The 27,432-nt window shown below is 36.6% G+C and overlaps 2 protein-coding genes across 4 annotated transcripts; one reads left to right on the top strand and one right to left on the bottom strand.

Annotated features, from left to right (window-relative positions):
• Window positions 1–2,887: 2,887 nt before the first annotated feature.
• On the bottom strand, window positions 2,888–27,432 carry LOC149550757 (uncharacterized). 3 transcript variants are annotated; one of them, XM_089786310.1, is made up of 5 exons: window positions 27,084–27,432; window positions 26,952–26,980; window positions 26,588–26,857; window positions 22,176–23,275; window positions 2,888–5,208 (listed from the first exon to the last, which is right to left on the bottom strand). In XM_089786310.1, exons 3-5 carry the CDS (start codon window positions 26,812–26,814, stop codon window positions 3,632–3,634), a joined length of 2,904 nt encoding a protein of 967 aa, XP_089642436.1. In that variant the 5' UTR covers window positions 26,815–26,857; window positions 26,952–26,980; window positions 27,084–27,432; the 3' UTR covers window positions 2,888–3,631. The 3 variants fall into 3 exon arrangements, with proteins under 3 accessions (XP_089642436.1, XP_089642435.1, XP_089642434.1); XM_089786309.1 differs by having other exon boundaries at window positions 26,935–26,980; XM_089786308.1 differs by lacking the exon at window positions 26,952–26,980.
• On the top strand, window positions 11,651–13,185 carry LOC149550758 (uncharacterized). The gene is made up of 4 exons (XM_089786311.1): window positions 11,651–11,993; window positions 12,105–12,229; window positions 12,324–12,600; window positions 12,708–13,185. The coding sequence occupies exons 1-4, from the start codon at window positions 11,772–11,774 to the stop codon at window positions 13,092–13,094; spliced, it is 1,011 nt and encodes a 336-aa protein (XP_089642437.1). The 5' UTR covers window positions 11,651–11,771; the 3' UTR covers window positions 13,095–13,185.

Below are 27,432 nucleotides of genomic sequence, written 5' to 3' on the forward strand. Positions count from 1 at the left end.
AATAGTTTTTATTTTTATTTTGAAAAGCAAAACATAAAAAAGACATTTCAATTATACATCATTGATGAAACATAAAAATAGAACAATTATTAAAATGAGAACAAATAATTAGGAATCATTGGGATTTATATATAAATTAGAGAGTCTATTTGACAAGAAGGACGTATCAATCCACCACTAATGAAAGATGAGGGTGATAGTTTATGTGTCGATTACAGTGTGTTTGACAAAAGATGCGAAGTCGAAGACTATAACCACTCATAGTTAAGCATATAAAAAGGCTATAGATAAGTACAATCAATTTTAAAGGAACATCTCACGTGCAAGAATAGGAATCATTCGCAGCTAAACTATACTATTACTTTAATATTGTTTATTTGTTTGTAAATATCTACCAACAAACTCTCTACGATGTACCAATGCATTTAGCTCAAGGTCACATTCAATGCATTTGGACATATTATTGGTGAAATGGCTTCTAGTGATCATTAGTTTCTCTTTTGGCCAAAGGATTTTTTTGATTTTGTCGCCGGGATGCGTCAAATCGTATGCCTTATCCTCCAAGGCTAAGCATCTCTTTCCAAATAAATATTTATGAATAAGTTTGTTTGTACCATTAATCAATTATAATCAACCATATTCACGAAAGGGACACAAGGTAACTCCTCAAGTCACTCAGACAATGCCCCAAAGCATAAGAGCAATCACAAGTAGAGTCTTAAAAGCAAATTACCGATCACACAGGCAGAGCCCAGGAAGAAAATAAACAAAAAATTAAACCACGTTAAGTGGAAAAGCAACACTCAATGGCAGTGGAGGGATGTCCTCGTCATCCTTCTTTCCCATATATCAGCAGAGTCTAGGGTGTCATCCAAGAGAAACCACACCTTATTAACAAGGGCCTCATCTTTATCTTCAAGAATAGGTGAAATTATCAAAGCCAACCTGGAAAACCACTTGGAAGAGTAAAATCAACCACCAAATTGGCAGCAGGTGTCCTGGGATATTGGGATCTGAGGAGTGCCGAGCAAAACTTCGGCCACACCAGTGGACACAAGGTGGGCTAGCCACAAGAGAGGAAATGGTCCAAAGGGACTCTGGCAACTGTACAAGAGGCATTTGATTATTACAAATATACAGTAAAACACAAATATCAATAGAGCTTTAGATCAATGGATATTTGGATATTTAACCTAATCAAAAGACTGGACTTGGCATGTCTCAAATATGACTTGTAGTCCATATAATTTAAACTAGGCAAATTTTTAAAACCTTAAATATATATGGAAAGAATCATAAAGCATGCAAGAAGTAGATTCTCTTTCATTTATGAATCAAAAAACAAATTCCATTCACATAATTCTGTCATGTGATTGTAAATTATATATCAATATTGATATTTTACAAATTTCGGTGGTAAGAAACATAGCCACAAAATATTTTTTGTTTTACTCTTTTTTGACAAGAGCAAGTATTCAGGGCAATGCTCCCATCACAAGGGTCTACGAATAGAGCCCCCAGCAGATTGAAGGGACAGCACCCTCCATGACATCCAAATGCAATGTCCCAAGCTAGTAATAATACAAGGCAGGGCGCACAGCAGGTCAAGGGGCAGAAGCCCCATAATCAATCCTAAATAGAGGCCTACAAACCCTTCATGTTGCATTCCATTTTTAACATGTTTATCACTTATAAAGCATATACAACCATTATTTAACTAGGCCAGGTGAGTTTTCGTGACAAAACCACCAATTTTTGGCAAGTTTATGGGAAAAATTACCCCAATATATGGGTGGGGGTCTAGGAATAGAGCCCCCAGCAGATTGAAGGGGCAGCACCCTCCACGACATCCAAATGCAATGTCCCAAGCTTGTAATAATACAAGGCAGGGTGCACAGCAAGTTTAGGGGCAGAAGCTCCATAATCAATCCTATATTGAGGCCTACAAACCCTTCATGTTGCATTCCATTTTTTACATGTTTATCACTTATAAAGCATAAACAACAATTATTTAAATAGGCCAGGTGAGTTTTCGTGACAAAACCACCAATTTTGGCAAGTTTATGGGCACAATTACCCCAACATATGGGTGGCGAGTCACTGGTCTAGTAACTCGGCAAGGTCAATTTGCTTGCAAGTACTCACTTCCAAATATTCCTGGTGGATGGTCTACAAGAACCCAAAGACACTGAAGATAACCAACTGGCCATATTTGTGTCCAGATGTTTCACTTAAATAATCCTAAGAAAATCTCAAAAGCATTAACAGATATATTTTGTTGGCTCCAAACATTTCAATATTATAAAATGCAATTATTGTTCAGGAATTTTATCATCTGGCTCTCAGTTGACATTACTGTATGGCAGCAAACAATGCATCCTACTCGTTGCAAGTTGGATGCTTATTCTGAATCCATAGAGTGGGCATAATATATACCATCACACAATTGTTCATGTTTGTGGCTGATAATAATCCAGTGTGTTTGATATATTACATATACTTTTACACCATTGCTAATAATAACCCATAGCTATGATATTCATTATGGATATTTTTACACCATTGTTCATGGTTGTGGCTGATAATAATCTGTAGGCATGTGTATGGCACACATTAGCTACTACTACATGAGTGATCTTGGTTGTGGTTGATGATATCAAAATCCACAGCTGCATATAACGCATCTTTATATGCTGTTTAACATGGAGCTCCTTCAGATTTCCACAAGTGAAGCAATCTTGCATTGAAAATCTCATGAGTTTTGATATGTATGTACAAAAACATTAGCATCCTCCGAAGAGGAACTTGAGGCAGAGTGAGAAACACGAAGCACAAAACTTGCATATTTACAAAAAAAATCAATCAACATTTTTTTCGTCATCAGCTCTAAAGCAATGTGAATCTTCCATCATCAAATATATTTAACTATTTTGCGAGCCATATCTACATGTGTACAAAGATGAATTTCTTCAGCATAAAAAGTTTGTGTTAATCTCCTTTACATATCAAAATATTACATGTTAGTAAATTAGCCTGCATATCTTGCACAAAGTTAGGCAGCCAATGCCCAACTAGTCATTTCGAATGCTGCTCATATAGTTGGAACTTGGAATGAGTTGAATAAAGTAACATATGGCTCCAATTAGATCACTTTGAAGGTAATAGATGGATATAAATGCTTAAGTCTGCCACGAAATCAAATATATCAATAAATAACAGAGGAACAGAAGCAGAGACCTGTATACAAAGTAGACAATGAATACCACCCTCATCATTTTAATTTTTGAGTTTTTTCATCTTCAACCATGCAGAAACACTTTCAAGGCAATCTCCATTGTGTTATCACCATTATCATTCATATTTGTTTGTGTCTATCCAAAAGTCCAAACTGCCCTCTGGAAATAAGACGGTAGCCCTGAATGCATCACTCAGCACCTTCAAAGCCTTTGAAGCCTCTCCATATGTAGGTAATTTGCTGCCAATTTTATGCTGGCAGTATAATGCAAAAGCACATGCATACTAGAAGTACAAAAGGAACAAATGTATTTCACCAAGTTCCTTCTATTGGAGTTGAAATGCAGACCACAAGCAGTATTTCAATTGGGAAGTGCTGTATCTTGACTTAATCTTATCATCTTGAACCACTGGATGATAAACCGCAGTTTCCAGCTTTCAGAGAAATCCCAACTGCTTCTTTTATCCTGCTAAATACAAGTTTCAATGGAATGCAAGTGACTGGGGGTGCTTCTGCCAATTTTAATGGCTGTGACTCACCATGCAGGTATTTCAATTCATGTTCCACATCTATTGAAGACAATGTCCTTGTCTTTTTAGATGATAGACCAATTCGTTTCAGAAACTTCTTGGATGACTTCTTGTCTAATGATGGTAAGCGCCTGTGCAAAGAATTCTTCCTTATATACCGACTTTTATCATTAATACCTGCATAACCTGCCTTCACAGAAAGCAGTACATTTTGGTTTTCTGAAGGTTGGCATAAACTATAGTTCACATTACACTGCTTCCTTGAGGGGCAACCTCGAGGTATGCGTTGCATTTCAGTTCTCCTCCCAGTTCTCCATGGTGGTTGGACTGTTCTTTTCCCTAGTCCCCCATCACCGTAGGTTAGAGAATCAACAATTGCCTCATTGAGAAGACTATCATTCGCAATATAAGCATCACTGTAACCATAATCCAAGCTCTCAACAGTGACAGGATGTCCCACGATTGCTTTCCCATTTAATCTGCTCATTAAAGAAACCAAAGGCACATGTTCCCCTTGGTAAGTTGCTTTTGCTTCCACAGGCACGTCAAATAGCATTCTTCTACTCAAATCTGATGCACGCATTCCTACTTTAGTAATTCTCACTGCATCAGACACTGTGAATTGTGTTTCTCCAACAGACTTGAGTGTCTCAAATATCATCCCTGAAGATGTCCCAGAATCTAAACCTTCTAAATGCATCCTCTGCTGCACCCTTTCTTGGCTCCCTGTTTGTGCCAACCACTTAGATTTGAATATTTTCTCATCTGAGAGTGAGGATTCTATTCTAGTACTCATTTCCTCTGATGGTGACATGCCCTGAGAGTTACCATTTGAAAAGGAACCAGCCGTCCCTTCAGGAATATATTGGTCAATCTCTGCTTGACAGTGTAAATCATCTTCTTCATCCTTGACTTTTGATACTGGATTCCCCAGACTGATGTGCCTTTGATTGTCAGGAAACGTTTTTTTTCTTTGTCTACAAACATCATGAAGAAGGTCGTCTGAAAAAAAATGGTTATTCAACTCTTCCTCCTGTTTTACTGATGACACAAGTTTACCATAGCTGCCCCCAATACCTTTCTTGGTTCCAAGTTCCTTATTCAAAATAAACTTATCTTCAAATGGGATTCCATACATAGGTGCGGAACATGTATCCCCTGTCTCAACTGCACTTCCCCAATTTGAGCTTTCACAGTGTTTCTTATTTAATGGCCTTGCATTACGCTTCCCTTTTGACTGCCATTTAGACACACGTTGATCAGGGATACCATGCATGTTCTGCTCAACAGAATCAGACTGACACAAATAGCTGGAAAAGCCAGTCTCGTCAAGTCCTTCGTTGCTTGTTACACTTAATTGACCTTCAATAGGTAGACCAGGTTGCCTGCCCACCATAGCAGAACAGAACCTCCTTGATGTTGAGCTTGAAAGTACGGTAACATCTGCAATTCAAGAAATGAAGAAATCAGCAAGTATGCCTTACTTGAACTTTGATGAAAATTCAAAACAACATTGTGAATTTATGGAAATAAAAAATCAGACATCTAATATGAAAAAACACAATCTTTGAAAACAGTTAGCCACTGATGCATAAAACTCGAAGCAACAACAGTGGCAACCTATGTTACGTAAAAGTTTTAACACAAAATGTTTGGATTCAACCATTCCTGATTTTTAGGGCTAGCTTCAAGTCTAAAACCACTGTCACAAGTAAATTTTTAAGCATAAAAAGGAATTTTCCAACATTTTCGGGCTACAAAATCACATTAGTTTCCAGAGTAAACTCCAAAACTTTTGGCTAAAAATGTCCTCATGTTGATTATGAGGGATCATCTTTACATATAAGTTTAATCAGGTTACTCACATAAATAAAGTTTCCTGTTTAATGATCCTACTCTTACCTGTATGGGGAGCACATAAAATTCCAAGACTTGACACTATTTACTTATCACTACTTATTATTTGCACTCAGTAGGTGATCTGCATTTTGTGTCTGTTTGTGCATTGCATGACTGGCAACTTAGCATATTGGCCAAACCCGTGTAGTCTGCTTTAAAGCTGCCATTTCAAGTTTTTTTCATTTGGTAAGACTTTTGTCTTACTCTTCACAGTTCATAGCATGATCTTTTTCACCATCTAGCACTCTGTTAGACTAATATATATCCTGGTACATTGACTTCTATAATTAAAGCTGTACACCAGACTGATAAAAGCAAGGAAGAAGATTTTAATAAAATAGAGACCAAATATATGTTTAACTTTTTCTTCTGCTGCATGAAAGAAGATGTCAGGGTTTTTGCTTTATTCGAACTGGAGAAATCAAAAGCCAAGAATGGCTTGATGATCGACTGATATGGTAATGACAAACAAATATGCAATTGGTAGGCAAGGATCTTCATCAGGAGGTCCATTTGATGTTGTATAGACGACAAAATCCTTCTCCAGAGATTTATAATCTTTTATGTTAAATTATGTCAAATGGAGGAACAAGCCCTTGTTCTTGTTTTGCAGGTGTTGTATAGGGTGCGTCCCTTAAATAAGCAGTATCACCCAGTCTTAATAATGCATCCTAAACATTATAAGGGGGCAAAGGTGGGAAAACAATTTCAATCTCCTGTCTCCATATGATTTGGGGAAGTAACCTTTGAGGCCTAACTACCACCACACTCTATTCCATAGATAAGTTGTCTTAAGTTAGAAATAATGTTGAACTAGTATTCAGGTGTTAAAATAGGAAAGTCTATATTTCTTGAAGTGGTCTTTCAGCTGAAGCAAGTGTAAATTTAAATTTAATTTGAGAAATAAGAAAACTTGTGACCAGAGTCACATTTGTATTTGTACCACAACTGACTATGATGAATGTGAATACACATCTATTGATCGTAGTATCATACAGATCTGCTAGGTATTTATAAGCCTATTATGCAAATTGGATAAATCACTAGTCTGACCTCTTAAGAGTTAGCCTTTTGCAATAGATTTTAGCGAAAAAAAAGTTACAGTCAAATCTTCAAATAAAACATAATTTATAAGATCTTAGTTATTACTGCCATATGCTTCCTTATTCTTAATACAAATACCAAAGGACAGTTATCATTGGGATAGGTGGTTTTGTGCTTATTACCCTAATTGGATCAATAACCAGTCTTCCCTCTTTGAGTTGACCCTTTTGCAAAGGGTTTTCGTGAGATATAATTTGACAATCCAATCTTCAAAGAACACAAAAGTGTATGGATATTGCTAGCCATATGTTGCCTTGCATCTTCATACAAATACCAAAGGGCAGGTAACACTGGGAACTAAAAGGATGATACTATAGATCGTAGTATCATCCCCATATCCAGAACTGTTTATTGTAGCTACCTATTCTGTGCAGTCAATACACCTAGCTAACTCCATTCTAAACACTGATTTCCATGAATCCATTACGTTCCACTCATACGCAGAAGTGTCAAGGTATTCTAATTTCTGAAGACACATAATCTTCCATAGGAGATGTTGTTGCAAGAAATTATGAGTTGTTTAATTGCATTCTCAACAATAAGTTGTCTTGAGCTTGATCGTAATTCTTCAGTGTAACACGGGGACTCGCACCCACCTCCCAAACCTTGAAGTACCCGTCCCCAAGACATCCCCTCACCGGGTACTTGCGCACCCAAGTACCCCCACCTCCGCCATTCCACAACCATGCTTCCACTGGAATGGAAACTTGGATTTTTATTTGAATTTTGTTTTTTGAATGTTACTATTGGGTATGTAATATGTTACTATGTTGAATGTTCAATTGTTCTAGTGCATGTTGCAATTTTGATATGTTCAAGTATTTTAATTTGGTATGTTCTACTAAAACATCATTTCATAACAAGCATTTCAAGTTCTATATGTATACTTTTCAACACCCGTCCCTGCTCCATCCTCCCCTTGCCACCATCCCCTGGCCATCCCCCCACTGTCCCGAGAATGAGGCCCATTTTCTCCCCATCCCGGAAACTCGTCCCGACGTCCCCCTGTCCCAACGTGTTGTTCTTGACACAATGAACCCAAGCCATCGAGTGCTTCCCACAAAATTTGTCATATAGATGGAAAAACAAATCAAATTATGTATCAAGTTTGACAAGCATTTTACTCTTGATTGTAGGAGCTGAAGAATAGTTCATACCCTAGAATTACCTGCAAAACAAAAAAGATAACATTCCACAAAAAACCATGGCAAGAAATGTGCTTGCTTGATATTAGGATCTATCTAATAATCTTCTGATATATGATACGAAGTGTAATGGAAGCCTTACTTATAATAGGCAAGGAAAGGGGATAGGATTAGACAAGATCATGACGTGTCTTACTAACTATAGCATGAGATGGATAGGACCTACTAAGTGCATTAGTTAGTAAAGACACCTAATTCACATCAACACCCCCCATAAGTGCAACTTAGGGAAGAAAAAATCAATACAAATGATGCAAAGATGGGTCCCAAGTCCAACTATATGGCCATATTCCGTACCCATATATAACTGATCTCTCACAAACAGAGCCAAGGAGAAAAAACACATCGTCTAGGAATGTGACTAACTATCAATATCTCCATTCATCTTCCCAGATTTTAGTCCAAAAAATATGAGAACATTCAAAATGAAGTTAAGAATTCAAGATGTCATCATCTGTTAAATTATATGTAGCAGTCAAAGATCTTCGCTTTGCATTTTCCGAGTCCAGCTCTCTGCACTTTCTGATCGTGTTCAATCATGTTTCTGTTCGTGGTCATTACTTACTACTTGAGCAGCTTCGGCGGATATTTGTGGTTGTTCTAAATGGCATCAGCAGTTTATCCTTCTTCAGCTGTATCTCCACGTGTGATGTCTCTTTTACTGGGATTCCACATCACTTATATTATTTTCCTATGTTCATAACCGTCGGCTATGTTCTCTCACCTGCTTCGTCGAACGGCTCTATATTTTTATTCTTCCCGTCAGCCATAGAGTAACGGTTCAGCTTTGATGAATAACATATTCAATTATGTAAGGCATCTTCATATTCTATTGTCACGTGCACTTAAAACACCTGCCTGCAACTGTTTTTCTTAACGTCTTTCATCTTCTCATGGCAAGTGTGATTTGGTAGCAGGCTCTTTTCAGTTGCAGCGTCTGTTTATCAAAATGGACAAATGAGTATTTAAGAGCATCGTATGAGTTGTTTCCTTCACCTGTTCATGCTTGAGGAGTTTCAGTTTTTGTCTGATCATCATCATATTTCTGTGTGTGGTAACCTGCAAGGATTGTTCTATCATCTGTCTGCGTCTTATGTCTCACTGTCTTCTGATTATAATTATCTCCAGTTTTCTGTGTTGGTTCAGGCATGAATCATCTATAGCAATTTTTGTAAAGAACAGAATCAGTAGTATTCTGAGATGAATTGTGTTGATATAATCCTTTATTCAGACTGTGTAATGAGAAGATCATCTATCCTCAGTTTGTGAGAAGATAATTATTTCTTAAGTCTTGTATTCATTCTATTCAAAATAAATAAAATGCACATTTTGGAGGACTGGGTTGTTTCCCTCGTAGAGGAGGGTTTTTTCCAGGGTAATCTTTCTTGTTGTCTCATTAAAGTTTTATTTTTCTTTCTCCTTCTGGCTCAAAATTTAACAACATCAACATGCACACAGCATAGCAATAAGTTCTAGGACATAATTCATTTATCATTTCCAAGCAAATTTCCTATTAGAGGTACATGGAGCGTATAACAAGACCATACAAGTGCAGCAACAGATGAAGTCAACATAGACGTTCAATAATGCCTTCTCTCTATTGTTTATAGTTTCCCCCGTTCAAGATTAATAGAGAATGATGGAATAGAAAACACATGATGACTAAGACAATTCTCCAAACTTACAATAACAGCAACCTTCAATAGCAAATAGAAACTCCCATAAATGAAATATTTCCAAAAAAACAGAACCTCTATAGGGGTTAGGATGTCCAAATAATACATGCATTATAGGGCCTCGGTGCCATGTCATCATTGCATCCAAAAGGCCCAAAACCCATATTTAGTATTTTCATACAAAATTTGCTTAGTTACCGGATTCGCCTGGAAAAGGCCGGATCCAGGCTCGGGTCCGATTCGGATCCGGATCCACGTATGGATCCGTGAGGATCCGGGCAGGATTCGTAATCCTGCCTGTGGATCCGTAAGGATCCGCGGGCTGCGGATCCTTACGGATCCACAGGCAGGATTACGAATCCTGCCCGGATCCTCGAGGATCCACGCGCGGATCCGCGGCAATGACAGGAGGAGTATGCAAAAACGTGGGCCCATTATGATTTTTTAATGTTTTTTTTTTGCCCTAAAGGCCCTAAACCCTAAAAACGACCCTCTAAATCACAATGCAAGTTCATTTGCTCTCTATTTTGCTCTCTATTTTGCTCTCTCATTTTGCTCTCTCATACTTGCTAGTTTGAAATGAAGTGCTTGGATTCGAAGGAGATCGGTTGTGGAGCTTCAAATACCTTGCAAGAAGTGTTTAAGGTATGCATTTCAACCATATTTTTGAATTCTTTCATAGATTATTGATTTATTTTTAGTTTTCCAAATTTTCAAGTTTTTGTGCGAGTGTGAAGCATGGTTTTCTTTCACTTTTTCTAGATTGCAAGAATAGAACAATGAGTAGTCAAGGCTCAGTGGGTGGGGGTTGGGCTGCATCACCAAGCTTCAAAATTGATAAGGGGTCTCCTTTATGGAGACACACAACAAGAGTTGCACAATGTCCTGGGGGTGGGGCATACATATGGAAATGTAATTTTTGCAACATACAACATAGAAGCTCCTATTCCCGAGTGAAACTACATTTTTTGGGCCCTGCGGGTGAAGGAATTCACATGTGTCAAGGTAGTGATAAGAAGGGATTACCAGCTGCACAAATAGCAGCATTAGCAAAAGAGCAAGATGATGCTGATAGAGCAGTTGCAAAAGCAAAACCTGGTGCTTCCCAAAAAACAAATATACCAACACCATCATTTGATCAAACAAACACAAGAACACATCCTTTTTTGCCTATGCCAACTACAAATGATGAAGATGAAGACCCATCTCCACTCACCCGCAAGAGAGGCCCACTAGATAGGGCATTCCAAATTGAAAAGAGAGACATTGCTGATCACAAAATTGGACGTTGTTTAATTGCAAATGGTGTTTCATTTAATTTTGCTAGATCACCTTATTTTAGGGAGATGGTGGAAGCAATAAATGATGCACCCCATGGTTACAAACCGCCTGGTTATGAGAAGTTGCGCACTACCATATTACATGATGAGAGGAAAAATGTAGAGGCTCAACTTCAACCAATAAGAGATTTTTGGGTTCAATCGGGTGTGTCTATTATTTCGGATGGTTGGAAAGATTGTAGAAACCGTCCATTGATCAATGTTATTGCTGTATGCCCTAAGGGGGCAATGTTCTTGAAGGCAGTTGATTGTGAAGGGCAAGTGAAAGATGCAGAATTTATTTCACGCATTCTCATTGATGCCATAGAGTCAGTGGGTCCTGATAATGTTGTTCAAGTGGTCACGGACAATGCAAAAGTTTGCAGGGCTGCAGGGATAATTGTAGAGTCTAGATATGATCATATCTTTTGGACACCATGCACCATCCACTCTCTCAATTTAGTGATGAAAGCAATTGGCACCGAAATAGATTGGGTGAAAAGGATATATGAGGAAGCTGAAGAGATTCAAATGTTTGTGACAAATCACCACATGTCACAAGCAATTTTTAGGAGTTTCTTGGACTTGGAGTTATTGAAGGTAAATTTTTATATTTAATATATAATTGAATATTATTGGATTCCACAATTATTTATTTTTGTTGTTGTTTACATTAACATGTTTTAATTTTTAAATGTTTTACTAACTTGAGTTTAACATGTTCTTAGGTTGCTGAAACCCGCTTTGCCTCTCACACAATCGTCTTGAGACGACTTGTGAAGGTAAAAGAAGCATTGAAGCATATGGTCATTAGCCCCCAATGGGGCATTTGGAAGAATTCCAATACAGCAAGGGCTTTAAATGTGAGAAGAATGATACTAGATGAGGATTGGTGGGGTCTTGTGAGTTATGTGTTGGAAATCACCGATCCAATAATGGCAATGCTTCGCTTCACAGATAGTGATGAGCCATGCCTTGGGGATATTTATGATTCCATGGATAGTATGCTGGAAAAAATTAAAATGGTAAGTTTTACGCTCTTTTACAACAATTTTTTATTTGAGAGATATCTAGATTCTAAAGTTTAAATTGACATATTCACTAATTATAATTATTATTCATATTTCATATCTTAGGTCATACAGAGGAGGGAGAATGATCCTGAGGACACCCTTTACAAGAAGGTGGAAAAAATTGTTCATCATCGATGGAACAAGATGACCACACCTTTGCACCTCCTTGCATATGCTCTATCCCCGAGGTACTGTAGTTCTTATCAAATGTTTGTGCTTATTTTATCCAATGTTTGTGCTATTGATATTTGATAGTGTTCAATTGTCTTTTGTTATCCCCAGGTACTATAGTGCAGATGTACTTCGCCTTCCAGGTAGAGTGCCACCATTTAGAGATGCAGAGGTTGCAGATGGGTATAAGAGGGCACTAGCTAAGATATTCCAAGATCCAGAGATTGGGGCAATTGTGAGGAGTGAATTTGCTGCTTTCAACTCAGGTGAGGATTTTGACCCTATTGCCATAGCAGACCAAAGCAGGATGGGTGCCATCAAATGGTGGTACCTTCATGGGCAAGCCTTCACGTACCTCCAACCTCTTGCCATAAAGGTCCTATCCCAAGTAAGTTTGTAAAATTAAGCTTAAGGTTAACATTCTCAATTCCTTGAATTTATTATTTAATTTATTTATCTTGATTGTTGTATTGATAATTTTTAATTTCTCTTTAGGTTGCCAGCTCTTCTGCCGCTGAGCGGAATTGGAGTACTTACTCCTTTATCCACTCAATCAAACGCAACCGGTTGGCTCCAAAAAAATCAGAAGACCTTGTGTTCATTCACAACAATTTGCGCTTGTTGTCACGGAAGGATCCTAAGTACAAGAAGGGGCCCGAAAAGCTTTGGGATGTAGCACCCGAGACTCCTGATTTAGATATGACCATCCGAGATCTTGCTAGATCCACTTTGATTGATGTGGATGATGAGGAGGAGGATTATGAGTTAACAATCCCCTCTACTACTAGTGGTTTGGGTTCCTCTACTAATACAGATGCAGCACTTGCCGCTCACCAGTACCCCTCTGATGCGGATTTTCTTGAAAATCCATTTGATGATTAAATTAAAAACTTTAGTGTTGACTCTTGACTCTTTTATGAGTAAATCATGTTATAAACTTTAAGTTTAATGATCTATATTTTGAATGTTACAAGCTTTCACTTTCAGTAATTCAATGTGAATGTGTTGATTTTCTTTATAATCGTGAAAATAGATTAATTATCAATGTCATTGATCAAGTATACTAGATTCATACTATGAAATGATTTAGTTTTAGAATTATGTATATTTCTCTTATTTTTTAGTATATATATATATATATATATATATATATATATATATATATATATATATATATATATATATATATATATGCACGAATCCTCCACGAATCATAATTGGGAAAAAAAAAAATCCCGAATCCACGGATCCGATTCACGTGCCCGAATCGGATTCGTGTCACGAATCGGCAACTAAGAAAATTTGTCAATTTATTATTTAGATGTGGGGCATTTCTATGGCAAAAAAAAGGTTCCTAGAGAAAGCTTTAAGGCCCCATATACAGTGTAGTCAATTTTTCAAGGCAAAATTTTCAGGAAACATAAAAAGAAAAGAATTAACGTCAGGCCACTATTACTAGCCTCTTGCAGCTAGTACTGACCAACTATCGTAGTGGCTAGTAACTTACCTGATAAGTGACCAATGGCCAACACAACACCACCCAAGTGGCTGACACCTTACTATCCTTGGTCCACTACCAAAGGACCAGCCAGTGGTCATCGAGGCCCTATGCCCCTCTCTGTTGAACTTTTGAAATCTATATGCCAACTTCAAAAAGCTCAATCTTGACCATATGGAAGTTTTTTCATTAAAAAATAGTATTTTAGTATGCTCTTCACAATGGTGATATTAGATTTCTAATTTAAGACACTAGGTTAGTATGCTCTCTAGTTCATTTTATATTGAACCCGAGTTGTAGAATTTGAGCCCTATAAAAGTCCCATATTTTGGTGTATTTCCATTGTAAAGTACATGAATATTAAACGGCCCCTCATTGTACTCAGTGCGTGGTTATGTCCAAGTTGTAGCAGGTGAGTGTACTTGTGCAGTCTTCTTTTCAGCACACTTCTTTCTACATTTCTGGGTTTTTAGCATCATGGATAAAAGTTCAGTTCCTTTTTCACACCATAAAAATATATTATGTGGAAATCACAAACGGTAATCTGCTTAAAAATAGTTGCTTTGCACAGAATAATAATGGGATTAGAACTTGAACTAGCTCTGCTTGCCAGAAAAATGTATAGCAAATGTGATGGACCCTATGGAACAATGTGTTTGAATGTATAATTTGAACTCCTCTTTCATATTGATTCTGCGAATTCACCAAGTGAAATCTAGAGTAAATTGGGAATCAAGATTCTATAAGAAGTCATTAATTGAAAAATGAGCTCATTAATCTGAGCCCACACTATTGTAATCAAGACTGCTTAACTGAATTAAAAATCACTAAGATCACAGTTAAATCGGTGTAAAATTGAAAGGAAAAATGAACAATTGATCCTCAGTATTCTATCAAACTTGCTAGAAGTTATTCAGTATTTGTTTCAACTGTTCATACCACCTTCAGAAGAGTTCGCATCTCTCAAGACAAAGAATATGATAAGCTAATCCAAATGGACACAAAAATCTCAAGTCACAAGCCCTACTGCCAACCAAGGCACAAAGGAAAAAAAAGGAATAAGTAATAAGAAAAAGAAACAGAAAAAGAAAAATAACAATGACAAAGAAGATTAAAAACCAGCTGTCTTGTAAAAAAGTTATAACCATTGATGATTCTTCTTCAAAAAGCTCTAAGAAAGAGAAGTCTGCTTATTTAAAACACCTGGTCAAAACAGAAAAAAATAATATTTGAAGGAAAAGATGGTCACTTGACACACATTCTTAAAAAAATAGTACCAATATTTGAAAGTTCTAAGTCAGAAAAGAAAAGATTACAGGGAGTTTACGAAAAGAAAAGATTACAGGGGGTTTACCAAGCCAAAAGATAAAAGCAAAGAGAAAGAAAAGGCCATAGCTCCCATAAAAGTTGTCACACGACCATCTACTGGGGTTCTTAATTCAAGTACTTCCCACCACATGGTTCATCTCAAGATCAGTTTGCATCTTTGAAGCGTTGTTCTATGCTTAAATTGTGATGGGTGATGACACTCTTGTTGAATAGGTTCTATTGATGTGGGTATGGCACATTTTAAGATGTTTTTCTGTGCCCTTCATTGTCAACTTATCTTGCATAAGGCTATCAAAATCACAAACACAGGTTGAAGAAAGCCGGTTACAACTTATCTTAGCTACCACTATTTGCAACAGCTCAACCAACAAAGCATCACTAAAGGGTTGTATCCTTCAATTCGTTTTCCAAATCATGCTTTCCAAGGTTCCATTTTTGGTAAGCAAAAACTAAAGAAGATAGGCAAAGGGAAGAGCGTGGAAAGTTTCACAAATGTTGGAGTTGGTTTGTGCAGGTTTGGCTAGTCCATTTAAACTCCTAACCTTCAACAAGGGCAGCTATGTTTTGACATTCATTTAAGAATATATAATTTGGCATATTTTCTTAGACAAAAGTCAAGGTTCAAAATTTTATAGAAAAAACACCATCAATGTTTTGTGTGGTGATAGTCATGATGAATATGTCAACCAATTTTTGAGCAATTTAGCTCTTCAAGACGAATTGATTTGCAACATTCAATTCTCTAGAATCCTCAAAAGAATGGTGTTGCAACATGAAAAAAAAGTGTTTGTGAACGAAATGGAAACTTGTATGCATCACCCCAAATTTCTTGCACCACAATACTGGGCAAAGGCCATTTATTATACCTGTTATATCCAAATTCCTTGTACCACAATAATGGGCAAAAGCCATTAATTATACTTGTTATATTCAAAATTTTATAGAAAAACAACATCAATGTTTTGCGTGGTGATGGTCATGATGAATATGTCAACCAATTTTGAGCAATTTAGCACTTCAAGAGGAATTGATTTGCAACATTAAATTCTCTAGAATCATCAAAAGAATGGTGTTGCAACACGAAAAAAAGTATCTGTGAATGAAATGGAAAATTGTATGGATTACCCCCAAATTTCTTGCACCACAATATTGGACAAAGGCCATTAATTATACTTGCTATATCCTAAATTGCATCCCTCATCAACCTTTGATAGGAATCACTCCTTTTGAAGCTTGAAGAAGTCAAAAAGCATCAATTAAACAGTTCAAACTTTTTGGTCCTCCCAAATGGGCATATTCATACAAAGAAGCGTGCAAGAAGCACTTGCATATTTGGGCAACGTCTATACAGCCACGAAAATGCACTTCCATACGAAGGAGAGGACTGGACTTAATTTTTTAAGAAGTTAGAAAAAGCGATGTAAAGGAAGTGCATTTTCGTGGCTATATAGCCACGGGCGCATATTTGTAGGGTGTTCAATTTGTGTTATCGATTGATTTACCCTACTACACAAAATCTATTCATTGGGAAAAGTGTTAATTTTGAAAAGGGCTCTTTGAGTTCCAATCTAGTCACTTCTCCGCAATTTGCTTTGACATTGGAATCACTTGGGTTATGTGACAAATTTTTTGAAGATTCAAATCTACCTAGCCAGATTATTGATAGTGAGGAGTCTTCTTTTTCCAGATTAACTGTTGAAAGTGATGTTAAGGATTCACTTGTTTCCTTTCCTTGTCATCATTTAAAGGTTAACAATTCTTCTCCAGATTCTCCACAAGTTGAGTCCACTTTGAGCTCAAGAAATACTGCAAGTTGGATCAGGTTGGGAATCCATCAAACATGAAGTGAATATTTTCATTATTTCAAGTTTCTCTACATCTACATTGATAAAGCCTTTGATGAACCATTTCAAGCGGCTTTTGGTATCCTTGAGTAGGAAACGCCTCTGTAGGAGTGTGGTTCCTTAATTAGGAACCAATTTGGGGTCTTGTCCAAATGGGTTATTGTGCAAAATTTGACAGAAATTTGGTTTTCTGTACAATTAGTTGTGATGGGTTTTTTCTGTACAATTTGTGAAGGTTTTTTCCTAGGTTCATGGTGTTGTTTACTTTGAGACATTTGCACCTATAGCCAAGATGACCTCCATCCAGCTCACACTTCCTATCGCAATAGCACATCAATAGGAGTATCGCCAAATGGAAGAAAACTTGTTATATACAAATTCAACAAAAAATGGGTTTTTCTACACAATTAGTTGCAAAAGGCTTTTCCTAGGTTCCTAATGTTGTTTACTTAGAGATCTTTGCACCTATAGGTTTTTCCTAGGTTCCTAATTTGTTTACTTTGAGACCTTTGCACCTATAGCCAAGATGAACTCCATCAAGCTCACACTTTCTATCACAATAGCACATCAATGGGAGGTTCACCAAATGAACATGAAAAAGAATTGACAGAGATCTGAAAGAGGAGATATACATGGAGCGGCCACAAAGTTTTATGGACACTTATTTAATGGATTCCTTCTTTCTCAGACTAGGGTTCTCTTATTGCCATTCAGGTCTTATACATATTGCAGCAGGACAATTCACTCTGAGTTCTCTATGTTGATGAACCGTTGCAGCAATATAGCAACTATATGTGACAACTTTTTTATGATTGACTTGAGCATATTCCACTCTTTTATTGAGATTGAGACATCTTAGTTTACTTTTCAGATCACCACCACATATTCCAAGTATTTTCTAGATCTACTCTCAAGGTTTCACATGACTGAATGCAAGCATGCTTCAACTCCTTTTCTTTCTAGAGTCAAACTTAAGACTCAATGTTCTTCACCCTTCATTGATAATCTGCACCAATAGCTTGTTGGGAGCCTCAGCACATGAGACTCAACATTCCGTGCTATAAGCATGGTCTCTCAATTCATGCAAGAGCCCAATGAGTTGCACTATAACTAGCCAAGCATGTTCTCTACTATGATCAAGGTACAAATAGTTTTAAGACTCGCTACACAACAGATAATGCTATCAACCTAGTTGGCTACACAGATTCAAATTGGTTAGGGAATTCTCAAGATCACAAGTCCAGTTCGATTACAACTTTTCTCTTGGTTTAGGTCTTATGATTGTTGCTACTAATAGCTTCTCATGATCAGAAGTCATATTTTGTGACAGGCAAAAGTAATATTTAGATCTAAGAAAACCCAAGCCATCATTAGAAACCAAGCATATTAAGGTCCACAAAACCCAATTCAAGGACAGATGATCCATCTCCACCATTGTCTAATTGTCAAGCACGTAGCCAATATTTTGTACAAACCCTTCACAAAAAACAAGTATCTTCATTTGCAAGCTTTGTTAGGGGTGCAAGAGGGGCTTCACCTTTTAAGGGAGCTACCTAGTCCATCCTTACTCTAAGGGCCTAATCTCACTGTAAGGAGGACTATAATCTCTCCTCTTACAGGAGCTTCTTCTCTTTGATGAGGATTTTTGTATACAGGTACCTCATTAGGCTTCATCTGTTGAGACCCATCTAATCATCCACATAATCAGGGTGGACTTGCTTTACTTGTGGAAACTTCTTTTCCTTTCATCTAAGTGCCTCCCCCACAATAAACCTATGCATAGCTAATAGAGAAATCCCTAGTGATGAGTTTTTTTCTTATCAAGCATTTCTAAATGATAACATTTCTAAACAATTTCCATTGTGTTCAAATGAATAAAATTATTCTAGTTATCTACCAGTACTCGAATCAGACTATTACAGGTAAATATTTTTCTTGCCTTACCAAATGAGAAAAAACTCGTTGACATGCCCAGGCTCTTCTAAGCATCTTTGACTATGCATTGGCCATTTAGATACTACTCAACTTGTGACATGATTAAAGTCAATGTTTAGATTGCCTCAGACTCTAAATTACAACCAAACAGATGCTGTCCCCTGTGATGTTTAGATTGCTTCAGACTCTAAATTACAACCAAACAGATGCTGTCCCCTGTGATGAGAGAACCTTTCCCAGAAGCCAATATGGCAGCAAAACATCCCTGTACTGTTCCACCATCACTGCTGGACATCTCCCTCAAGGAGCAGACATTTCTACTGCATTCCTCAAATGGGAACTAGGACATCCCAAAGACACTCGGGAAAGTCAACTGTATCCATGAATGTCCAAGAAATTTGCAGCCCCATATCCAGCATTTTTAAATAAAAAATAAAAAGGGATTTTTGTAAAAACTTGAACCACTAACCCTAATCCTAATACTCTAGTGAACCCCACCCACACCTTAAACACTCACAAATAGCTACAAAAATTGCATAGCCCTTGTAATTCAGACTGGCCAGATTCTTCAGCTTCACTCTTAATTCAGTAGAGAATGAAAGATTTGCCTAGACATACTGAAATGTAGCACTCGGTATCAGAGAAAGCATCATTACAAATTATGAAAATGGGATGTTCCATGAAGGTTCATGTTGTGCCAAAGACTATTATTTGAGCCCAGTGGCAAGGGCTCTGTCCCTTGTCCCCAACCTGTACCACAACCCAGGGTGCTGCTCCCAGAACCTGAAAGGTACACTGTCCCTAAACTTCACCCCTACCCAGCCATCATTCCTCCACCATTCCCAAATCAAGGTCCTTGATCCCCCCATCCCAAAACTCGTTTTCCCATATTAAGACAGGATCATAGGTTTTCTTATTAATAAATATGAGAAAATAAATAAATAAAATTGTACATGTATTATAGTAGTTTCCATGAAATAAATTGTTCAGCATGAAGTTGATTACAGTTTACACATTGCACCAAACTGTTTGCACAGCTTCCAGTTAATGGTTTATAATCCCCCCCCCCCACACCAACAAACATGTGCTCAATTGGCTAAAGATTATATGTTGATTCAAAGAGCTTACATTCTAATTATCTTTAAACGAGAATAATGAGGCAAATAATAGAATACCTAATTATTTTTAAGTTGCTTACAGTTTACACATCGCACCAAACTGTTTGCACGGCTTCCAGGTAAGGTTTATAATTACCCTCCACCAACAAACATGTGCTCCATTGGCTAAAGATTATATGTTGATTCAAAAACCTTAAATTCTAATTATCTTTAAAAGAGAATAATGAGGAAAATAATAGAATAAAAAGCTCCGAAAAAATGCATTTATCATCTACATAGCATCTTTAATTAGCATATTAGATGAGGCTTCCCGATGAAGGCTTGGAAACTATCTTAGATCAACTAACCTACAAGGATAGCATAGAATACACACAAAATGCTTGGCCACAGCTTTGGTCTTTAGACTGCCACAGAGGAAAGACTCCAGAAGATATAACTTCAGACATGATATTGGTGGGAACAAATCTTTTACAGAAAATTTACATTGAAATAGCCATTTTTCTCATCCTACCAAATCCTTCCAAACTTTCCAGATATAATGAATCTCAAGAGCCATAACTGGATTGGTGAACCCAACAAGCGGTACTCCCAATTTTAGAAAGATGGATTACAGCCCACTAGGCAAGGGTGACAAACTAACCCCAATAGTTATGTGGCCGTTTACAAAAAGATGAACTGGAGAGACTACCCTCCAGTGTCGCTACTATAGAAATTCCTAAAGAGGTCATATAAGCAAATGGAAAATGCAAAGTGAGATGACATACAAAAAATAACACAAGATGTAGAAATTACAACCGACTTGGCAAAATCTTGGACTGGCAAAAAATTTAGAAACTCTGACAAAACTTGGCAAATCAAAAAATATAAAACATATTTTTTAATAAAATATATGGTTGCTGTCATTCCTAAATCCAATTCAAGTGTGTAAAAATCATTGTTTCTGCAGCCACTCTAATGCAGGTTTATATCTGTAAAAAATAATCAGACAGTATTCACACTAATTCATGTACTAAACAATCAGTACCAGCAAGAAAACAACAGTACTCAGCATAAACTAGAATTTGACATTCATCCACAGATAAAGAAGGGAGGTAAGTAATCTGCCATGGAATGAATGCTCCAACAATGAACTAGAACGATCAACATTTGTCCACACATAAAGAAGCGAAGAAAGTACTCAATATATAATGAACATTAGCAGGTATATGGATTTAACTTTCAATTGGAATACAATCACCAAGGTCCAAAAAAGAGCAAGCAAGAATAAATTAGGGTCAAACCAAGGTTAATCTCGCAAACAGGTAACATGCACCAATAGACTTGGGAAGTGACGAGTACGAACATAAAACACCCATGCATTAAAATTACAACCAAGATACCCTAGTGAATATCCATTAGGCCCACGAATATTCCTGCGCATACAGATTTACAAGTGTCCCTCCAAATCAATTATGTCCCAAAATACCCTGTGAAATGTGAAGCAAAAATATAAAGTACATCTGTACTCCAGTTCCTCAATTTTATCAATATACTTTTAAGACTCATATATATGCACATTAACATATTGATATAATGGGCCATAAATCCTAAGGCCTCTCAACACTTGCCTTATTCTCACCATGGCTTCATCTCCCTGTGAAATATGAAGTACCAATTTAAAGTACATCTGTATTCCATTTCCTCAAATGTATCAACAAGCTTATAAAACTCATAGATATGTACATTAATATATGATGGGCAATATATCCTAACACCTGTCAACACTTTGCCTCATTCTCACCATGGTTTCATCTCCAAGAAAATTTAATGTGATCAATTAGTCAATAGGCTTGAAGAATTCTAGAAAAATAGTATCTTGCCAAATAATGTGGCAAACTTGGGCAGAATTGATCAATGGTCTGAAAACCTTTCTAAAAATGGATGCATATCTCACATATTTGTCTTTTAATGTAAAACATTTTGTCTAATGCTTAAGCAACTTGCTCTTAAGTAGAAATCATTTCCAGCAAACTGGCATTCGTATAGTGGAAGCTTTGGTCAATTCACTGCCAGTATCAAATCAAGAGAAGTGCAAGTAACGTAACATATTATTAAAAGACAGTTATATGAACTCCATTTTTAGACCACTATCAAGTGCAAATCTGTTATTTACATCATAACAAAATTCTGCTACGAATATGGGAAAAAGAAATGAACTGGTCAAAATAGCCTAAAATAAAGGAATTTACAAAAGCTCTACCTGTAAGGCCATTTTCCTCCATAGGATAGCCAGGATGCAAATAGCTTTTGTCAAAATAATTAACATCCATATGCTCTGATAAATTAGAGCATGCATTTTCAGTGACCAAAGAAACAGAATGAATGCCTTCATTTATGGCTTCATAGACATGTGGATAAGTCTGCAATGAGGTATCTTTCTCCAAAGAGGTTCCTGTATACTCTGAACTATTTCGGGGCAGTGTTGATAAGCTTGATTTAACTGGCTTTGACTGCAAAAGACCAGTTTCACTCTCCGTGGTTCCTTTATGAGCTGATTCAATTACACTGTAATTGTAATCAGAAAAACTGGGAACTGGTAATTTTGCACTGCTCTCTAGAACCTTTGTAAGAGGACGACGCCGATCACGTCTTTTTGCAAAGCTCTCTTGCACAGGTCCCACTTCAACTTTTTTCTTTTTTAATGTTAAAGAAGAACCTTTACTACTGTCCACAGGGCTCCCATAACCTATGCTATGACCAATATAAGATGGACTACGAACAACATTCTCAGAAAGGATTGCTCTTGGAATACCTTCACATGTTGCAGGCAAATAAGGCTGCTTTTTCTTGGGAACAATCTTCAATCCAAAGTCTTGTAGACCTCTCATTCGAGTTGTTCCCTGGATACCATCATCTTCGGTGTCTGCCTCACTTGTTCGTTTCACCTCCTGAACATCAACTGGTCCTGGAGCACTTACTGAATCTGTTTGCTGAAATGATACAGCTGAATGTGAGGCATCCAAAGGTGAATCACGATCCAAAATGACACTGTAATCACCAAGTTTCTGCTCATTTTTACCTATGGGTGAGTCAGGAACACAGACTTGTGCCTGTTTTGCCTTACTACTGTGCTTCTTTTCATCAGAGCACGGCTCTTCCAGACAAGTGGATTGTTGTTTTTGCATTAGCTGTTTTTTTTCAAGCTCAAGAGCATGAAGAATAGCATCTTCTCGACGGGCATACTTCACTACCTTTTTTGCCGGAAGGTTTGCATAAGCTTTTGCTCTCTCTATACAATCATCATACTCACCACATCGGAAGGCTTTAACACGTTTGGATTTTTCAATGTTGTACCAGTCCCTGAAATACAAAGTTATAAAAAGTTATAAGCTGAGAGAACTACAAATTATAATGTGGTTCATCTGGTCACCAAAACTTTACAACTGCATTGCTCCAGAAAAGCCAACAAAATCCCATCTACAACAAATAAAGAAGTTCTAATGCAATAAATTGTTAAGAGAAAGAGATTATTCAATTTATGTAATCATTAAAATAAAAGTAAAAAGGCATTGGAAGCAACGTCATACACAGAAGGGAATATTCCAAAACTTTACAACTGCATTGCTCCAGAAAAGCCAACAAAATCCCATCTACAACAAATAAAGAAGTTCTAATGCAATAAATTGTTAAGAGAAAGAGATTATTCAATTTATGTAATCATTAAAATAAAAGTAAAAAGGCACTGGAAGCAACGTCATACACAGAAGGGAATATTCAAAAGGATATCTAAGAATGACTATGTAGCATTTAATCAAACAAATCCATTTATATTGTCTGAACCAATTCTGATGTGCAGAACACTACTGTGCAGACCCAGTGGAGATTGTAACGAGGGATTAACCACTCTCAACTATTGCTAAAGAGGATGCAGATCAGAATATAAAAAAATTAGTTTGATGTAAATTAGAACTTAAATTTTGTTCCTAATGCTATACTTTGACCATCTCAAATGTTTGCTAGGTTAGAATCCTCAAAAAGCATGAGCAGATAGAACACTGATTAAAAGAAAATTATTGTACAACTGACCTAACGCCAACTTGCCACGATACAATTTCTTTCAACAGTGTTCAGTAATGTTTAAAAAAATGACAAAAGCTTGGAACAAGACAGACTAATATTATTAAGAATAAGCACAAAGTTATTTGATAACTTCATGTTTTCTACATTCAGATAATAAGAATTGATAAGGATATACTCCTTATCATGCCCAATTATATTGTTAACCCATATCGAACTTTCCTGATGCATGTGTCATCAATATCAAGTTAGCACCCACAAAGATGTGTTTCCTCACCTTCTCCAGCCTCTAAGACCTGTTTATTCACTGTCTTGTTCTTAGCCTCTACCTTCAAACCAACTGGATTTCAAAGTGTTCAAATAATTGTGTAATGTTTCTATAATGGTCACTGAGAAATTTTTCGTTTCATAGTTAGATCTTATTTATAATGTTGTTTTTCTATCTTTTATTTATGTTTTAGAAACTCTGCATGTAAGCTCCATTGATGGAGCTTTCCCCTTTGTTTGGTATTGAACATCAATCAATTATCATTTCACGAATTACTCAAATGAAACAGAAACAAAACAGTGCAAGCAAAATCTACTGGATACCCAAGCTGAGAAGATTCTTCCAATAATCAAGGATTAATCAAGATCACCACATGTAGACAAACTTCATAATTTGGTAGACTCAATGGTAAAAAGATTATAATAATAAAAATCCCATAAGCTTATATGCTGTTTTTTTAATTTATCAAAACACGCTATGACATGATGCCCAATAAGTTTACAAAATAGTCAACAGATGAAAATAAGATGTACCACATGCTGAAACAACTTGACATACTTCTAAAGTTAGCATTCTATGTGAACAGTTGAGTTCAGGCCAAATTCTTTCAAAAGAGTAAATCCTTATGTCAACCTGATAATGTGAATCATGCAAGAGACTGATTAGTAGATGAGCCGGTATATCCAATTATTAGTGACTTCAATCAATAAATACCGATGTGCAACTGATAAAATAATTCTTAAAACTGTTGTATCCAGAAAAAATTATTGTATTCCTGCAATCCATTAGTGTTCAATAATGCTTGGTTGAAACTGTGTGATAGTTTTAGGAATCAACATTTTCAATCCTTATCTAATCCTGATGACGGTTCATCAAATATGATTCAAAAATGGCGATGCAAAAAACAACGACATAGTTAGAGTCAGTTACAGTCACATGGATTATTGTTCAATGTTGTATCCATTCAACAATAGAGTCTTTTGTTACTTTGTTCCATTCCAAGAATGCTACAACTGGATATTGTGTGACCATATGTTTAAAATAATGAACTGTGAAATTTCTCTATTATAAGCTCTACCATAAATTACTTCCATAGTCTTCTTTGCATCATAGCTAACAATACCTTGTCTAGATAATTTGTATTTCAATCTTGTGTAGGGATATGTCAACTTCCATAAAATTATTGCATGTTTATAATGTTTTTATTCTGCATATATTTAACAAATATAAAATTATTCTAGGCAATCCTCGTATGCTGAATGAACTGAATTGATCTCTGTATTCCATTAAGAAAGACTGACACATATTGACAATTGATGAAAGCAAGATTTTGGTAGGATGAAAGTAAGATTATGGCATCTGTAAAAACAAAGTGAGCGAGCACACTATGACGACACATGAACACAGTCGAATCCCCTGAAACATCCAAAAGCCTTTAACAAGCTTCCTAGTCATCTGACAAAAAGAATCATGCTTCCAAACATGATGTCAAATTTTCAAAGAAAACTACGAAATCACCTTGTAGGCCTCAAATCCATCACCACAAATGACAGGCATATAATCTTCACAAATTTGGAAGTATCAGAAGTAAATGTTTTGGTCTAAAATTATGAACAATCTTAAGGTTTTGTTGGTATCCAAGTAATGCTCTCTCAGTTATCTCTGTTATTTTCTCGTTAATCAAGTCTTCAAAAAGAAGTTTCAAATTTCAATACATTGTTAAATTGCCTCCATTCTGTTTTTAATACTTTTATTCCCTCTAAATGAAAAATATATATATAATGCCCCACATACCCGTCTTCAACTGTTTAATCTGTACTTGATCCCAATCTCAAGCTGAGAATAGCTGTTAAAAAAATGCTACCTTATTCTTCATCATTGTCTCCTTTTTCTTCTTATTTTTCTTGATATCTTAGCAACAAGTCAAGTTAATTTGCATTACGAAACCAATAATGAGGATGTCCATTTCATTACACAAACATATAATTGAATACTTAAGATATGGTTTTACTCGTTTGCTATTAGACATTTGAGATATATCAGGAAACAACCATGTTCAATACACTTTATTTTAACAATGTTTTCAGTCCAACTTCTAAACAACTCTTCAGAGATAAATTGGCCGTAGCATATGACAAGTTTGTTGATCCTATTCTATTTCCTTCGCATTGCACCATAATGCGATATAGACAAGTAGACTTAGATTTAAGTGCTATCCGGTCAAAACAGGAAGGATTTATCCACCCAACTAAAAAGACATTTGCAGTACAGAAATTGGATATGTAATTAGGGAGGGAAAAAAAGACTGAGAGATCAATGATACTTACACACTAGCATCCTCCCTTCCCAGGAGCTTGACAGGAGTTCCTGATCTAGGAGACAGCAAGTGAGTCTCAGAGAGCTCATCTGCACCTAATATCCTTCCAGGCCACCAGGAGCCATTTCTCCTCCTCACCCAAACAATAGTACCAACTACTGTATCAATCTTAGGAGTCTGACTTGATGCTCCTGCTGTGACTGATTCTTCTTCCATCGCAACAAAACAGCAGCTCATACACTCAACGAATCATACACAATCATCGTATGTCTCTCTTTGCCTGTAAGTAGAAATAAACAATAAAAATAAAGAAACTCAGTTAAATCAACAAGCTGTAAAAAAGGAGAAGAAAAAAACCTAAAACCATCCCCCACCCAAAAATCCATGGCTGAATCATTCGCACCTAGATGAAAAGCACGGACATTGAAATCAACGCATCTCAATAAAGTTTCATTACAACAACAACAAAAAAACTAGTAAAATAATTTAAAAAGAGAACTGAAAACCTGATTTTCAAAATAGAGGTTTATGTTTCTGTTGCCTGCATGATTTCTATAGAGGATGCTTTGAAAAGAGTACGGGCTTCGAAAACTTTGTTTCTCTTCTTATTTGAGGGTTTTTTGACCTGAATTTCTTTTGCTTACATCACAATTTTCAGATCTGAGAACATCCAATTAGCCCCCGCAAAATGGGTTCATTTTTTTTAAGAATACTGATTGAGATTAACAAGTAAATTAAATTAAGGAACAAAAGTTTTGTTAAATTCCCTGCCCTTGTTCTTCTGCGTTCGTAAACTGGGGTTAAGGAAACCCTCCCCTGGTCACATCATCGAGTTGAGGAAACTCCTGATTTAGC

Source organism: Cupressus sempervirens, chromosome 6, assembly GCF_028749045.1.
Source record: "Cupressus sempervirens isolate cs-2001-9-10 chromosome 6, ASM2874904v1, whole genome shotgun sequence".
Taxonomy (NCBI): Eukaryota; Viridiplantae; Streptophyta; class Pinopsida; order Cupressales; family Cupressaceae; genus Cupressus; species Cupressus sempervirens.

What these genes read in the sequence shown, in the direction of transcription:
- LOC149550758 (XM_089786311.1), top strand. Translation starts at nt 11,772, where the DNA reads ATGGTCATTAGCCCCCAATGGGGCATTTGGAAGAATTCCAATACAGCA. An exon ending in TGCTGGAAAAAATTAAAATG is followed by an intron (nt 11,994 to 12,104) that starts GTAAGTTTTACG and finishes TTCATATCTTAG; the next exon opens with GTCATACAGAGGAGGGAGAA. An exon ending in CCATAAAGGTCCTATCCCAA is followed by an intron (nt 12,601 to 12,707) that starts GTAAGTTTGTAA and finishes ATTTCTCTTTAG; the next exon opens with GTTGCCAGCTCTTCTGCCGC.
- LOC149550757 (XM_089786308.1), bottom strand. Translation starts at nt 26,814, where the DNA reads ATGAGCTGCTGTTTTGTTGCGATGGAAGAAGAATCAGTCACAGCAGGA. An exon ending in GGAAGGGAGGATGCTAGTGT is followed by an intron (nt 23,276 to 26,587) that starts GTAAGTATCATT and finishes TTTGTATTTCAG; the next exon opens with GGACTGGTACAACATTGAAA. An exon ending in GGAGGAAAATGGCCTTACAG is followed by an intron (nt 5,209 to 22,175) that starts GTAGAGCTTTTG and finishes CTTGAATTGCAG; the next exon opens with ATGTTACCGTACTTTCAAGC.